This window comes from Oryx dammah, unplaced genomic scaffold, assembly GCF_014754425.2.
Source record: "Oryx dammah isolate SB20612 unplaced genomic scaffold, SCBI_Odam_1.1 HiC_scaffold_26, whole genome shotgun sequence".
In the NCBI taxonomy this organism is placed as follows: domain Eukaryota; kingdom Metazoa; phylum Chordata; class Mammalia; order Artiodactyla; family Bovidae; genus Oryx; species Oryx dammah.
In genome coordinates this window covers 46,620,622-46,635,730 of record NW_024070210.1, presented here as the reverse complement: position 1 = coordinate 46,635,730, position 15,109 = coordinate 46,620,622, and the positions used below count along the sequence as shown (strand labels likewise).

The window sequence follows — 15,109 nt, the reverse complement described above, 5'->3', positions numbered from 1 at the left end:
ATGGGGATGACCCAGAGAGATGGTATGGGATGAGAGGTGGGAGGGGGGGTTCAGGATTGGGAACTCATGTACACCCATGTGGATTCATGTCAATGTATGGCAAAACCAATACAGTATAGTAAAGTAAAATAAAGTAAAAAATAAATTAAATAAAATAAATTAAAAAATAAAATAAAGTTGTAAAGAGAACAAGTGAATAAGACACAAGAACAATGAGAAAGGTGAATACCTGTAATGATCCAGAGAAAATAACTACTATCAGAAAGTTAATGGAAGGGTCAGTACAGGACATCTTAAACAATGGTATAATATCACAGTAAAAGTGCTATACTCTGATGGAGTCACAGAGGTTAATTTGAATTAAAAAGTGTTATGAAGTATGGCATGAGAAAGGCCACCTAAAAATGACAAAGCTAGTAGCCAGATGCACAGTCTATTTGTCATAATCACTGGATAGTATCACTGGTTTGCCTAGGACAACATGGCGATTGTATGCCATTGTTGCCAGCAAAAAGCATTCTGTGGTTACACTGATTGCAAGGGGAAAAAATGTGTAACTTGCATTCAGGGAGAGAGATAATTTTGCTCTTGCCACAGAAATTGACCAGAATCTTTGGAGTCACTATGGAGGATATCCAGGCATCAACAAAGGCCAATTTTTCAAGGATTAAGATGGGAATGTAAATGTGAGGGTCATTGCAGAAGAGAACAATCAGACCAAGGTTTCCCACAGTGGTGATGAGGTATATCACCAAGAACAACAAGAACAAGGGGATTTGCCGCTGCGGTTGATACTTAAGTCCTGTGAGAAAAAACTCCGTCAGCAATGTTGCTTTTTTCATTTCTGTATCCTTAATAGATGGTCTAGAAAACAATGCAGTAAATGTGAAAAGAATATATATCAGAAGATTTAAAAAAATATTTAGTTAGGCTAATATAATTAAAACCATAAACTAACAACAACAAAAAAAGATAATTTTGTTTCATGCCAATACATGACAAGGAACTTGATCTGATAACAAATTAGGACAAATTTGTCATGTACTATAAGTATCGGTTTTTCTCCAATTCAAGCTTTCAATGAATATATATACATAAAGAAAGTGGTATAAGATGAGTAACTTATTAAATATAAGAGGCCAAAAATAATGTGAATTTCTCCACTGGGGGGAAGTGTGGACATTTTATTGTGGAAAGGTCTAGTTCTCATCAGTTGGGGCAGAGACTGAGTTTTTATAAATCTTCTGATAGAGGTCATGAAAGAGGAGGAAGAAGGATTAGGATACTATAAAAGAAAAAGAGGGAAAGGGGTGAGCATCTCTCCTAAAGGGAACCTATTCTACTGTTCTCTTTTGTAACTAAGAAAGTCACTCATGCATCTATGGATAGCTGTGTGGTAAAAGCAGACAATCATAAAAATAATAACTAATATTTACTACATATTTATGTGTCCAAGGGGCTCCCCTGGTGGCTCAAACAGTAAAGAATTAGCCTGTAATGGGGGAGAGCCAGGTTCGATCCTTGGGTCAGGAAGAGCCCCAGGAGAAGGCAGTGGCAACCCACTGCAGTATTCTTGCCTGAAGAATTCCATAGACAGAGAAGCCTGGTTGGCTACAGTCTATGAAGTAGAAAGAGTTGGACATGACTGAGCAAGTAACACTCACTTTTCACCATGTGTCCAAAATGGTTGAAGTGCTCTCAATTTATCTCATTTGATTTCCCCAACAATCTTCTAGAAATATTAGCATATTCATTTTGTATATTGAAAAACTAATCAGGGAACCTAGCCAGAAAAAAACAAAAAATATTTTACTGTTTTTTTGTGGGAAAAAATAAAACATTTTACTATATAGAAGGGGCTCAAAAGAAACAGATTCCCCAGTTATCTCACAAAGTTTTTTAAAAGGATCTTAATGACAAAATTACAAAAGTGGAATCTCTGGAAACCTAGGAGATATGTTTGGAATCCAGTAAAAGTCCATGGGCTTTGACCTTGGGCTTTTCATATCATTTTCAGACATGACATTAAGACTTGCCTCCTACCTAATGTGGGCACTAATCAAAGCCTAAGCACTTTCAGATCTCTCTCTCTCTCTATGTGTGCGTGTGTGTGTGTGTGTGTGTATTTAAGAGAGGATTATTGATCAACTTTAAAATTTGAAAAGTATTTAAGTTAAACATTTAAAAATTATCTACTTTATTAAAATAAATAGTATAGATAACTTCAATCTATTTAATGGAAAACAGGGAAAGTAAAGAAAACTCAATCTACAGAAAATAAACCTAGAAAGGAAACAGAGTAAAATGAAGAGAAACAGTAAATTTTAAAAAGTAATAGAACTAATTCACCCACAAAATAGAATTCACCCATAAAAAGGAAAATTCTGAAATTACACTTTAAAATCAAGTTGTTTTTCTATAAGATATGAATAAAGACACAATAAAATGTAAATAAAGGGCTAGAAAAGGTTCTATCAAGGAGGATACAAATCTAATTTAGTGAAAGTGAAAATCACTCAGTTATCTCCAACTCTTTGTGGCCCAGAATCCTGGGGTGGGTAGCCTTTCCCTTCTCCAGGGGATCTTCCCAAGCCTGGGATTGAACCCAGGTCTCCTGCATTGCAGGTGGATTCTTTACCAGCTGAGCCACAAGGGAAGCCCAAGAATATTGGAGTGCGTAGCCTATCCCTTCTCCAGCAGATCTTCCTGACCCAGGAATTGAACTGGGGTCTCCTGTATTGCAAGTGGATTCTTTACCAACTGAATTAAAATTTAGTGTAGCTGTATTAATATCACATAGAATATTTTTAAGGAAAAAACATTTAAAAGATTATTAGGATCAACCAGCAAAAGTTGAAAGAAATTATTAGAGATATAGAAGCCCCCAAATTTATGTACTAAAACAGAGAAGCTCAAATGTGATATCTATAATGCTGATCATGTATTAAGCTATTAAGCGAAAGTGAAAGTGAAGTCGCTCAGTCATGTCTGACTCTTTGAGACCCCCATGGACTGTAGCCTATCAGACTCCTCAGTTCATGGAATTTTCCAGGCAAGAGTACTGGAGTGGGTTGTCATTTCCTTTTCCACAGGATCTTCCTGACCCAGGGATCGAACCCAGGTCTCCCACATTGTGGGCAGACACTTTACTGTCTGAGCCACCAGGGAAGTCCAGCAATCCTCAGTTAAATAAGAAAGACTGAAGTACAGTCCTTCTCCTTTGAATACAATGCAGTAACAAAATAAAGCCCTTATCTTCGGAATATTAATGAACACATTTTCCATATAACTGATGGGTCAAAATACTAATCACTGGACCATTTACGAAACAATTCTATCTAAACAACAATAAAAGTACTATATATCAAAATTCGTACAATGCAGCTAAAGTGTGCTAAGAGGAAAATGGATAGTTTTAAATGCATATGTTAGAAAAGACAAAAAGAAAATTAAGTTATACACATGTGGTTAAAAATATAAACAAAAGCAATAAAATGATAGACATAAAATCTTTGAAGTTTGGAAGGAGGAAGAAATTGAGAAAGGAATACACAGAGGGTGGAAATATTCTCTTTTCAAAGCTAAGTGATGGATATACAGGTGTTTGCACTGTTTTTCACTTCGTTGATGCTGTATGTATTTTGTATGTATGCAATAGTTAAAGATCCCGATGCTGGAAAAGATTGAGGGCAAGAGGATAAAGGTGCAACAGAGGATGAAATGGTTGGAAGGCATCACTGACTCAATGGACATGAGTTTGAGCAAACTCTGGGAGATACTGAAGGACAGGGAAGATTGGCATGCTCTGGTACATGGTGTTGCAAAGAGTCAAACAGGACTTAGTGACTGAACAACAACAATAGTTAACAGCAACAATAAAAATTAACAAACTATATATTCAACTTAATAAGTTAGAAAAATAGTTTCAGGATAAATACAAACAGCAGAAGATGAATTCAAATAAGACAAGAGCAGAAATAAATGAAGCAGAAAGCAAATCAACAATATGGAGTCAACAAATGCCAGATAATCTCTTGTATACTGATTTACAGAAGAGAAAAAAGTACAAATAAATAAGATAAAAACAGCTGAAGCTTGTATGAATGATACAATTATATGAACAATTTGAAGCTATTCAATCTGAAAATTTAGAAAAAAAGACAACCTTTGGAAAAATATAAATTATCAAAATTGACTCAAGAACAAATGTTTAAATGACAGGAATAGAACTGTTATATTAAATAAATTGATTCAGTAGTCAAATAACTACCCTCAAATAAAACAAACAAAACCCCCTCCCAAAACAAAACTACAAGATGGTTTTAAGAGGCAAAATTTTGTCAGTCTTTCAAGGTATAGCAACACTCATTTCACATAGATCATCCCAGAGAAGTGACAAAAAGGAAAGCTCTCTAGCTTATTGAACAAAATTAATTTATTATTGATGCCATGATTGTTCAAAGACATGGTAAACCATAAGCCATTTTACTAATGAATATGGATGCAAACATTTTACATAATTAGCAAACATATGAGAAAATTGAAGCCAAGAAAATTTCAGTAACTTGCCCAAGTTCTCTAAGTTAATAAATGGCGGACTTGGACCAACACTTTTCTCAAGCCTAGGACCATGCTCTTGAAGAAGGCAAGAAGCAAGACCAATAGCAACACTACTTGTAATGAAGCCCGTCAATACTCCCTGCAACCTGCTGCTCAGTTGCAAAGGCGACAAGGCTGCACTGGGCTCCGCATGTACTCCGCATTTTTCACCTTAAGTTCCTACCTCACTGCCCTGATGGCCATCGCTGTGCCTGGCAAGACATTTCCTTAATTCTCACTCATTGTGAAATAAGTATTATTGCATTAATTTAAGGATGAGTCTGAGAGAGATAAAGTGCAATGATAAGAAATGAGTTCTGAAAAGCAGTAAGAGGTGGAGCTGAGATTCAAACTCAGATCACATTAACAATCATTTATGTGGTTTGAAAGGATTCCTGTTTCTGAGCAGGACCCCAGACTCCTTGGGTGAACTGTGAGCCTTCAACTTCCAGACTGAATCCCAGATACTAGGCAGGTGGTTCTAAACTGTTTTCTTCTCCCATGTATTCTTCTAGTGTCATGCTAGGAATAGGACCCAGGTCTGACTTCCTGATCACTCTCACATCTAGTTCTTGCCAGTCCCTTTATTTTTGCCTGAACCCTGTATTGGAAGAAGGACCTCTGTATCCCTAGACAAATCAACCCTTAGTGAGAATTCACACACTCTATAAGCATGCCCTTAGGCCAGCCTCCTAAACATGGCCATCAACCCAGATAGAACAAACCATGTTTGAGAATCTCTTTTAGCCTTGGTGATTTGGGTTCTTCACTCTGAGTTTCCCATAACCATCATCTAAGCCTGTCTTAATTTAAAAACCCCACCAACTAAGAGCTTCTATTAAGAACCACGGCAACAGTCCTTGGGTGACTGTTATCTCAGTTCTCCTTTCACTATATTATAAGCATCATGGTGGCAGGGATTTTTAGATGAATTGTTCTCTGTCTTATTTCCAAAATCTGAAACAATACCTGAAACATAGTAGACAGTCAATATTTGTTGAAATGTTGAGTGGATTTACTTTTATTGTGCTACTATTGGGTCCAAACCTAGGAAATTATCACTGGGAAAGCAAGCACAAAGCTAAGCAAAATAGCGCCAGGCAGGTTACTGTGTATGAATACCAGATTGTTATTCTGTCTTGTGTTATTCAATCAGATTGGACTATTTAGAAATTTCAGACCTTAAGGGCCAATTAGACTGAGATTCCCAATCAACCTCAGTAGCTCCTCATGGTGAGTAGGAATTGGTAATGGATGGAGCACTCAGCAGTGATTTGCCCACTGCCAACTGTGTGTCAATGGTGCTGGCCTACCCACTGTCAACTTGTCTCAGATTTTATAGCACTTCTTTCCTTGGAAGAGATGACTGAGATTTTTACTGTACATTTCTTTAATTCAAATAGAAAAGGGCTATTAAAACAGAAGGGCTACCATTTTCCACATGGCCAAGTCATTTTTCTTCATGTAAAGGCAAATATTTCATGCTTCACATTGAGGGTACCTGGGACTTGCAGCACCAGGAACTAGAAATTATTCATTCCAGCATTTATATTAGTTGCCCATGTAATGACTTAATGTGACAGCTTGTCAAGAATGACATTTAATATGCCTGTTGTACGGAAGTCATATTTCATTTGCTTTTTGAGACATTGGCCCCAGGGAAATGGGCTTTATGAGTTTTAGCAGGAACTGTTGGGCTTGGTTCATCTACCCAACACTCACAAAGAAAAATCTTTTACAGAGGCCTTCTGAAACTAAATACTAAAACTAAAATGAATACTTTTAAGTAAAGGAACAGTTGACCACTAGCTATTTTAACCATACAGTGAGGGTGTGCTCTCTATCAGAGCTTCAGAAAATGTAGTGGTATTCCTCTAATTTCTATTGCTTTCCTCTTAACTTTCATAGGGATGAGTATTTGTGCTTTAAACCAAAGACAATATTTTCAAACATAAAAAAACAGTCTAGAAGTCTATCAATAAAAACCTTCCATTTTGATTATTTCCTCTAAAGCAAAAGACTGGATACTCTGAGATTCAGTAAGTAATACGAGGCTTTTTCATGTATCAGAGAATGTTTATTTTCTTTTGTATCCAAACTACACTGGAAGTATTACATGGCATAATAAACCCAACAGATAAAAATAAGCCCCTGGAAAACCAGTCATGTTTTAAAAACACCATGGTACAATACAAAATGTTCTGAACGTGCTGTAGCACCCAGATATTCAAACAGACATGTTCTACGGCTGATATATATTGGGCTGAGGAGATCTGCTGATGGAGACCTAGGAAAGGTTGGCTTTGGGTGGAAGATGACAATGAAAGAAGAAGAAAATGAGAAATAAAAATGTAAATAATGGTGTTTACATGTCAAGTATATAGAAATCTAAAACAAGCAATAATAGTGGCCATGTTTTTATTCTCTAAGAAAGACAAAGTCTCTAAAATTGAGGGAGGTAGTACACAGTTGCAATAATCTGTGCACAGGGGCACAGATAAATTTTCTTGGATACAAGCCCCATAGTGGCTGGCAGGATTCAGTTACCATGGTACAACATCCACCTGCTCATTGGAATTGGAATTACTTTTTTTTTTTTTTTTTAACCCAAAGCTTTTGACTGTGTGGATCACAATCAACTGTGGAAAATTCTGAAAGAGATGGGAATACCAGACCACCTGACCTGCCTCTTGAGAAATCTATATGCAGGTCAGGAAGCAACAGTTAGAACTGGACATGGAACAACAGATTGGTTCCAAATAGGAAAAGGAGTACGTCAAGGCTGTATACTGTCATCCTGATTATTTAACTTATATGCAGAGTACATCATGAGAAATGCTGGGCTAGAAGAAACACAAGCTGAAATCAAGATTGCCGGGAGAAATACTAATAACCTCAGATATGCAGATGACACCACCCTTATGGCAGAAAGTGAAGAGGAACTAAAAAGTCTCTTGATGAAAGTGAAAGAGGAGAGTGAAAAAGTTGGCTTACAGGCTCAACATTCAGAAAACGAAGATCATGGCATCTGGTCCCATCACTTTATGGGAAATAGATGGCAAAACAGTGGAAACAGTGGCTGACTTTATTTTTGGGAGCTCCAAAATCACTCCAGATGGTGACTGCAGCCATGAAATTAAAAGACGCTTACTCCTTGGAAGAAAAGTTATGACCAACCTAGATAGCATATTGAAAAGCAGAGACATTACTTTGCCAACAAAGGTCCTTCTAGTCAAGGCTATGGTTTTTCCAGTGCTCATGTATGGATGCATGAGTTGGACTGTGAAGAAAGCTGAGCACCGAAGAATTGATGCTTTTGAACTGCGGTGTTGGAGAAGACTCTTGGGAGTCCCTTGGACTGCAAGGAGATCCAACTAGTCCATTCTGGGGGAGGTCAGTCCTGGGTGTTCTTTAGAAGGAATGATGCTAAAGCTGAAACTCCAGTACTTTGGCCACCTCATGCAAAATGTTGACTCATTGGAAAAGACTCTGATGCTGGGAAGGATTGGGAGCAGGAGGAGAAGGGGACGACAGAGGATGAGATGGCTGGATGGCATCACCGACTCGATGGACATGAGTTTGAGTGAACTCCGGGAGATGGTGATGGACAGGGAGGCCTGGCGTGTTGTGATTCATGGGGTCACAAAGAGTCGGACACAACTGAGCAACTGAACTGAACTGATCCATGTTACACTTGAAGCCAGTTAAATCATTCATGATTGTGAGACCCAGGCATCAGGGTTTGAAAGCTCCTCTAGGCGATTCTAGATAGCTCAGATGGTAAAGAATCTGCCTGCAGTGTAGGAGAAACCTGAGTTTGATCTCTGGGTCGGGAAGATCCCCTGGAGAAGGAAATCACAATCCACTCCAGTATTCTTGCCTGGAGAATTCCATGGACAGAGAAGCCTGGCAGGCTACAGTCCAGGGGTTGCATACAGTAGGATACGACTGAGCAATACACACATACACATAAACACACACACACACACCCCTACAGGCAATTCTAATGAGCCAAATTCAAGAATCCCTGATCTAGATATTTGCAATCTATTTCTATCTTCTAATCATGTTGGTTCTGTCATTCAATAAGGAATTGACAGAGCATCTATCTCATGCCAGACTAGGTACTAAGCAATAGGGATGAAAACATTTACAAGGACATCAAACAAGATGTAGTTCTTACCCTCATGGAGTCAAAAGGGAAAGTTTATGTAAAATAATCAAATTGTACTAAGAAAAATAATAAAAGCACCAGCTCATATTTATTGTATACTGTACCCTAGGCTGAACAAGCATGTTAAACACTTATCCACTCCCTTCATCTACTGTATTATCACATCACTATACATATGAGAGAACTCAGGCCCAGAGAAGTTACATAACTTGCCAGATATAATAAGCTAATTTAGCAGTCCAAATGGGATTCACCCCAAGCAGCCTTCACTCTTGACCATACCATCCTCTGGAGTTTGTGATTAAATGCTAGGAAGGCCCAGAGGAAGAAACAAATAATTGAGCCAAAAGGGGAGGGAGGTGTTTGGGAAAGCCTCAAAAATGAGGCAACATGTAGACTATGTAGAAATTTAGCAGGAATTTTCAGGTGGATTATAACAAGCAAAGTGTGTTTGGACGAAATAGCATTTGTAAAGATGGGAAGGTACATGAATATTTGAGCAACACAGGATAATTTGTATGATAGTGCAGCTGAGGCTTTAAGGAAATTTGTTCAGGGTGAGACTTTCTGCATGTTCCCAGTTATTCCTAGAACTTTTGAATAAACATAACCAACAAGCGGCCCAAGCAGAATGCTTTTCCCCAGACTATGATCAATGCATAGTTAGTAGCTGACTCTGCACCTACCAATTCCTCATTGTTTAAAGATGTCCTAATCACCATAGCCAGGGAGAGTCCAGATTTCCGGGCAGCCAGGGTCTTAAAAAATTAAAACAAAAAAAACAATCATGTTACCAATACATGAGGTGACTGTTATTTACCTATTACTCAGCAGAAGATGAAAATGTAAGAGTATAGACTATCACTGTTCAGACTTTAGGTAACAGGGACCTACTATATTCAGTAGTCAGCCAATTCATCTAGAATGTGGAATCACAGGACATTAAAGCTAAAAACGTCCCTTTTAGATCATTAAACCTAGACCCTACAGTTTACAGATGATAAAACTGAGGCCCAGTAAGAAAGACTCTGTAACCCAAGGTTTCTAGGCTAGCATGAGACTTTTAAAACATTGTTTTTCTCCAAGATGACCATAATCATATGCCTTCATAAAACAGGACCACTGATACAGAGCCAGCTCACCTTTCTGATAGCCCTGAATCACAACAAGTATTAAGTGATTCTTGAGTTGTCTATAGTTTCCTGGAATATGCTTAGCCCTGAATCACAACAGGTATTGGGTGATTCTTGAGTTGTCTACAGTTTCCTGGAATATGCTTCCATATCTAGCCAGTGTATTTTCTTACCAAGTATGCATTTTATCAAGTGAGAATCATCATTCCCAGATTTGTTCTCTTGTTACCACTCAATGCTGGTAACTTAGGTGATTTTAAGTAATAGTTACATTCCTTTAGTTTCCCCTGTAAAATAGAACCATTATACGGCTCCCACTAGAAACACACACGATATAAGGTTAATGTACTCAATGGTACTATAGAGAACTGTGGAAATCAGTTCTACATGGGAATATTAACTATTCTCCGCCATTAGGAACAAAGGGAAGTCACAGTGGAATAATTCATCTGGTCAGAAATATATCTACTTGCAGCCACAAAGACACTGTGCCTAGTTAAGTTCAGTATAGTCCTAAGTGGGGAGGTGACTTTCCGTCTCTATCCCTACCATGTAAACTTATAGGGCACTTATCTCCAAAGATAGTCTTTTATCTCTGACAACTACTGTCCCTCAAATTATATTTTTAGTCTATTTTAGTCCATATTTGCACTTGCTATTTATATAAGTTGTTCTATCTTTCAGAATGGAGATGTTAAATTCTTATAGAACCAAACTTCTTATTCTTATATGTTTCTGTCTTTTTATTTCCCCACCATGTTCTCTTGGATTGCATGAATAAGAGCAGTATTTGAGAAGACTGCCAAATATTAAATAAATTTAAAATCACTTACCATGGCCTGAAGAGTCCAAGTGAGAGAGAAAATAAAATATAAATAGACATATGAGAAAAGAACATAATAAAGTTAAATAAGCCTAATGCTAAAAAATGATGTCACAGTACAACAGCAGGAATCTGAGATAACTGTACAGACATATCATGCTTTCCAGCATAAGATTTTTCCAGGAAAGACTTTGTCTTTTCTAATTTAAAGCTAAAGTGATGACCTTCAGATAAAGGTTTTCACAGCAAAATTTAAAATTGCCAGTATCAAGAATCTGTGTACATTGTTGTAAAAGGGAAACTTCAGTTTCTCTGGGGGAAATATATTTTCATGCAATAAACCATTAAGAATATGGCTCCAAAACAGGAAAACATTGTGAATGATAGAAAACATTTCTTTTTCCTGTTGATGGACTATTTTTTAGACTTTAATACAGACTATTATTAATTCTTTTCATTTCTCAGCAGTCTCTAGCATATTTCCTTATAGGAGAGTTTGTTATTCAGAGTTATATTCAGGGCTAATATAGACTTTAATGACCTGGAAGCTATGGTTTTCTTTAGAGAGTGAAACAGCTTATTAATTTGGTTAGATGTGATCTTAATACAAAAGAATAAAGAACTGACTAACATTGTCAGCTTGCTTTATAAAATGTTAAAGATTATAGGGTTAAGGTGAAGACTTCAAATCCAGCCTTCCACTGCAAATTAAACTCATGGTCATTTATAAAATTGAGCACATCAAAGCCCAATTGTAGAAGACCACTTGGCATGTTTTATGACTTCCTTTTTGCTCAATTATAGCACTATTTTAACTCAATCTGTAATTTCACCTAATATCAAAAGCTGTCAAAAGGTTAGAGCTATTTCCTCCATCTAATCGACTTTAAAGAGAAAATAAGCCTAATGCTGCTAGCATCCAGCTTCTTCTGTGTTTTATGCTATGAAATATTTACAGGCTAGGCATTTAATGAGAAGGACAATATGACATCTAATAAAGACAACACATGCAGTCAAAATGAATTAAACAGGAGCGACTCACCACATCTCGTACAATAGGCAGAGTTTTCTTTCTGCGGAGATCTGGCATACTGTCAATACCATAAAGTCCCCGACCGGCTCTGAAAGAGGGGGAAAGGAATGATTTCAATGGGGAATAGAGTTCCTATTAAAAAAAATTCCACTATCTGTAGTAAAAAAGTCTGTGAAAGAAAGGTTAAAGGATTGCCATAGTGGTTAAGATAGCAGCAAATATCCAAGACTCAAGGACCTTGCCCCCAAATAAGAGACCAACTATCACACATAGTGATCACTCTACATCTTAGATAGTTTCATATTTTGTAGAATTATATATGGTCTGGTTTGACACATTGTTTTATTGTACCACAGAGAGGATAATTAAAATCATTAGGTATATGGAACTTTGCACCTAGAGGAAGAAACAGATTCAAACCAGTTTTGGTAAAAGTTTCACCTGTCTGCAATGATAAAAAAAAACAAAACTTTTATTGTAAAAATACTATTTTTGTGTGTGTGTACATTGTGTCTTCACAGATTGAACTCCAAGCAGCATCTTAAGAATTTACCAACATATTTAAAATACTAGAGATTATCCCAGTACCATAATTTCCACTTATCTGAATTATCCAAAGATAAATGCACAAGATTAAATGTTGTATAAACATGTTCACTGCAACTTTTTCTACTAACAACAAAAGCTAGGTAACCTAAATATTCAGTAACAGTATACTGATTGAGTGAATTATAGAATATTACACAGTGGAAGTGATGCAATCATTAAAGTAAATAAGTTAAATACCCATGTGCATATATAAAAATATATAGTATGTTAAGAAAGCACATTTCCATATTATTAAGTTTCCTACTGACCCTCATATGCATGGGTGCTTATATACGCATAGAAAATGTCTAGAAATATATTCACCAAATTGATAACCATAATTACCTCCGTGGAATAAAATTGGATGAGAGAAAGAGAGAAGACTCCCTATGTTATAAATTTAGTAATGTTCAACATTTTTATAATAAGCATGTGTTATATCTGCAATTTAAAATAATTTTAAATATATTATTTATTACAATAAATTTAATACATTGAATTTGATTTTTCTTGCATCGAAGCCAGTCTTTTTATACAATCAAAAAGGTGCTAACATCATTATCCCCTTCTGCTCACTTGAACTGCACAACTCCTGCTAACCTCTAGCTGAGAGCCAGCTTTTGCACCAAAAATATCACAATGCGGGCACAATGTTTTAGCTGGGCAGCTCCGCCATTGAAACAGGCTGCAACAGTCAATTAAAGGTTATCAGCATTTTAATATTCAGTTTTCACTGACACAAAGATTGTCTTTTCATTCCTACTGCTTAATTTAACAAAGGCGAACCTTTGTCTTATTGCATCTCTTAGTAGCCAACAGTCTGCACTCTAATACTTCCAATTTGGTGATCTTGGACAATTTACAAAAATCCATCATCCAACTCATATAAAATAGTAGTCAGAGCAAAATATTAATGAAGACAGTAATAAACAGTAATAATGCCATAACTTACATGTTTGAAAATAAGGACCAAGTCCAGTAATACATGTGAAATATTAAAACCATTGCACATGGTTGTGTTACTGTCAGTGATGAACAGAGTATACTTAAGGTCATGCACTTGAAATTAAAGTTACCTATAGGTCACAGAATACAGGACAAGAGTAATTATGGGGCAGAGACTAAGGAAGAGGAAAGAAAGAATGGGAAAGAATAAAAGATGGGAGGGGAGACAGGGTGTGGTAGCCGGACATGACATTTAACAGTTAAGCAGTCCACCACTGAACCTGTGAAAAAAGGGAGTTAATACAGCTTCTGTTGTCTGACACTCTAGAGCAGCTGATTGGTGGCTCAGCAGAAATGAATCTGCCTGCCACGCGGGAGACCTGGGTTCGATCCCTGGATTGGGAAGATCCCCTGGAGGAGGGCATGGCAACCCACTCCAGTATTCTCTCCTGGAATATCCCCATGGACAGAGGAGCCTGGCGGCTACAGTCCATGGGTTCACAAAGAGTCAGACAAGACTGAGTACATAAGACACTCTCTAGGTCAAGGGCTGTGATAGTCATAGTGACAAAGAGCAAGAATTGAGATCACAAAAGATGCATTGGCAACATTCTCTCATGAACTCCAAGAAACTGCAGAGTACAGAAGGGCAGTATTTTTTTTTTTTCTTCTCAACACTCATCTTCAGAAAGACTGGCTTCCCTGGTGGTGCAGAGGTTAAAGCGTCTGCCTGAGATGTGGGAGACCTGGGTTCGACCCCTGGGTGGGAAGATCCCCTGGAGAAGGAAATGGCAACCCACTCCAGTATTCTTGCCTGGAGAATCCCATGGACGGAGGAGCTTGGTGGGCTACAGTCCACGGGTTGCAAAGAGTAGGACACGACTGAGCGACTTCACTGTCACTGGTATCTCAGTGTGACATCCTGCTTCCCTCCTGTCCTTTCCATATTCTTCTCTCCCTACTTGTTCATGCTTGAACCTCTCTCACCACACAGACATCTCAAACACTCAATATCTGTGCAAATCAATAAATGGATGGGAAAGGATTATGTAAGTAGGTTTCCGAAGCGTCTTTCCAGTTTCATTTGCTCCTAAGACTCTGATCCCTTGCAGTTTCTACTTTCACTCCTCTGTGAACAGAATAATAATGGCAGAAAATGTTCATCAATAAATGTCTTTCCACCACATTACATAGCAATCACACTAACTCACTGCCTCCAAGTGTTTTGAAATGTTTTGAGTCCTAAATAATGTGACTTTAATAACTTTGTAGAGAAACATATCCAATTGTGATAATGGTTGAGAAAGTGATTTATAAACTGCAAAGTGTTCCTATCAATAACAGATTATTTATTTTCTTTGTGTTTTCCTTCTCATGGAACTTAAATTCCAAAGCCCATCTAGAATTTGGAATAACTGTATATATTCACAAATTCAGGAATAAATAATGCACATATATGTTCTTGAATCACACTTCACCCTTATGCTTGTCTCATCAGAAGAGAGATACACAAGGAATGAGGCCAAACTTGAGCCAAAGTTAGAACACATGGAACCAGAATTCATCTCTGTCTCATCTGAGATTGTTATTTAATTTAATTAAACCTATATTTTATAATTTTTAAAAATGCAATGCAGTAAAATATATTTTCTTAAGCTTCATAGGTAGCGCCTAAAGTGTTCTTCATCAGGTTGTGTTTTCTTATTTTACATTTTTACCATTACTCTAAGAAGTTTGGATAAACATATACATTAAAGAGCTTATCCATCAAGGAATAATTAAGCTTTTATTTCAAACTTAAAAAAAAGATCCTG

General features: G+C 37.2%; 1 protein-coding gene across 1 annotated transcript in view; it reads right to left on the bottom strand.

Moving 5' to 3' along the window:
- UNC13C (unc-13 homolog C) overlaps positions 1-15,109 on the bottom strand; it is a 692,819-nt gene that overhangs the window by 396,738 nt on the left and 280,972 nt on the right. Inside the window, exons 6-8 of the mRNA XM_040226553.1 lie at positions 11,772-11,850; positions 10,740-10,745; positions 9,460-9,531 (exon numbers count right to left, since the gene is read on the bottom strand). Of these exons, the coding sequence (XP_040082487.1) occupies positions 9,460-9,531; positions 10,740-10,745; positions 11,772-11,850 (157 nt within the window). The remainder of the gene's footprint in view (positions 1-9,459; positions 9,532-10,739; positions 10,746-11,771; positions 11,851-15,109) is intronic.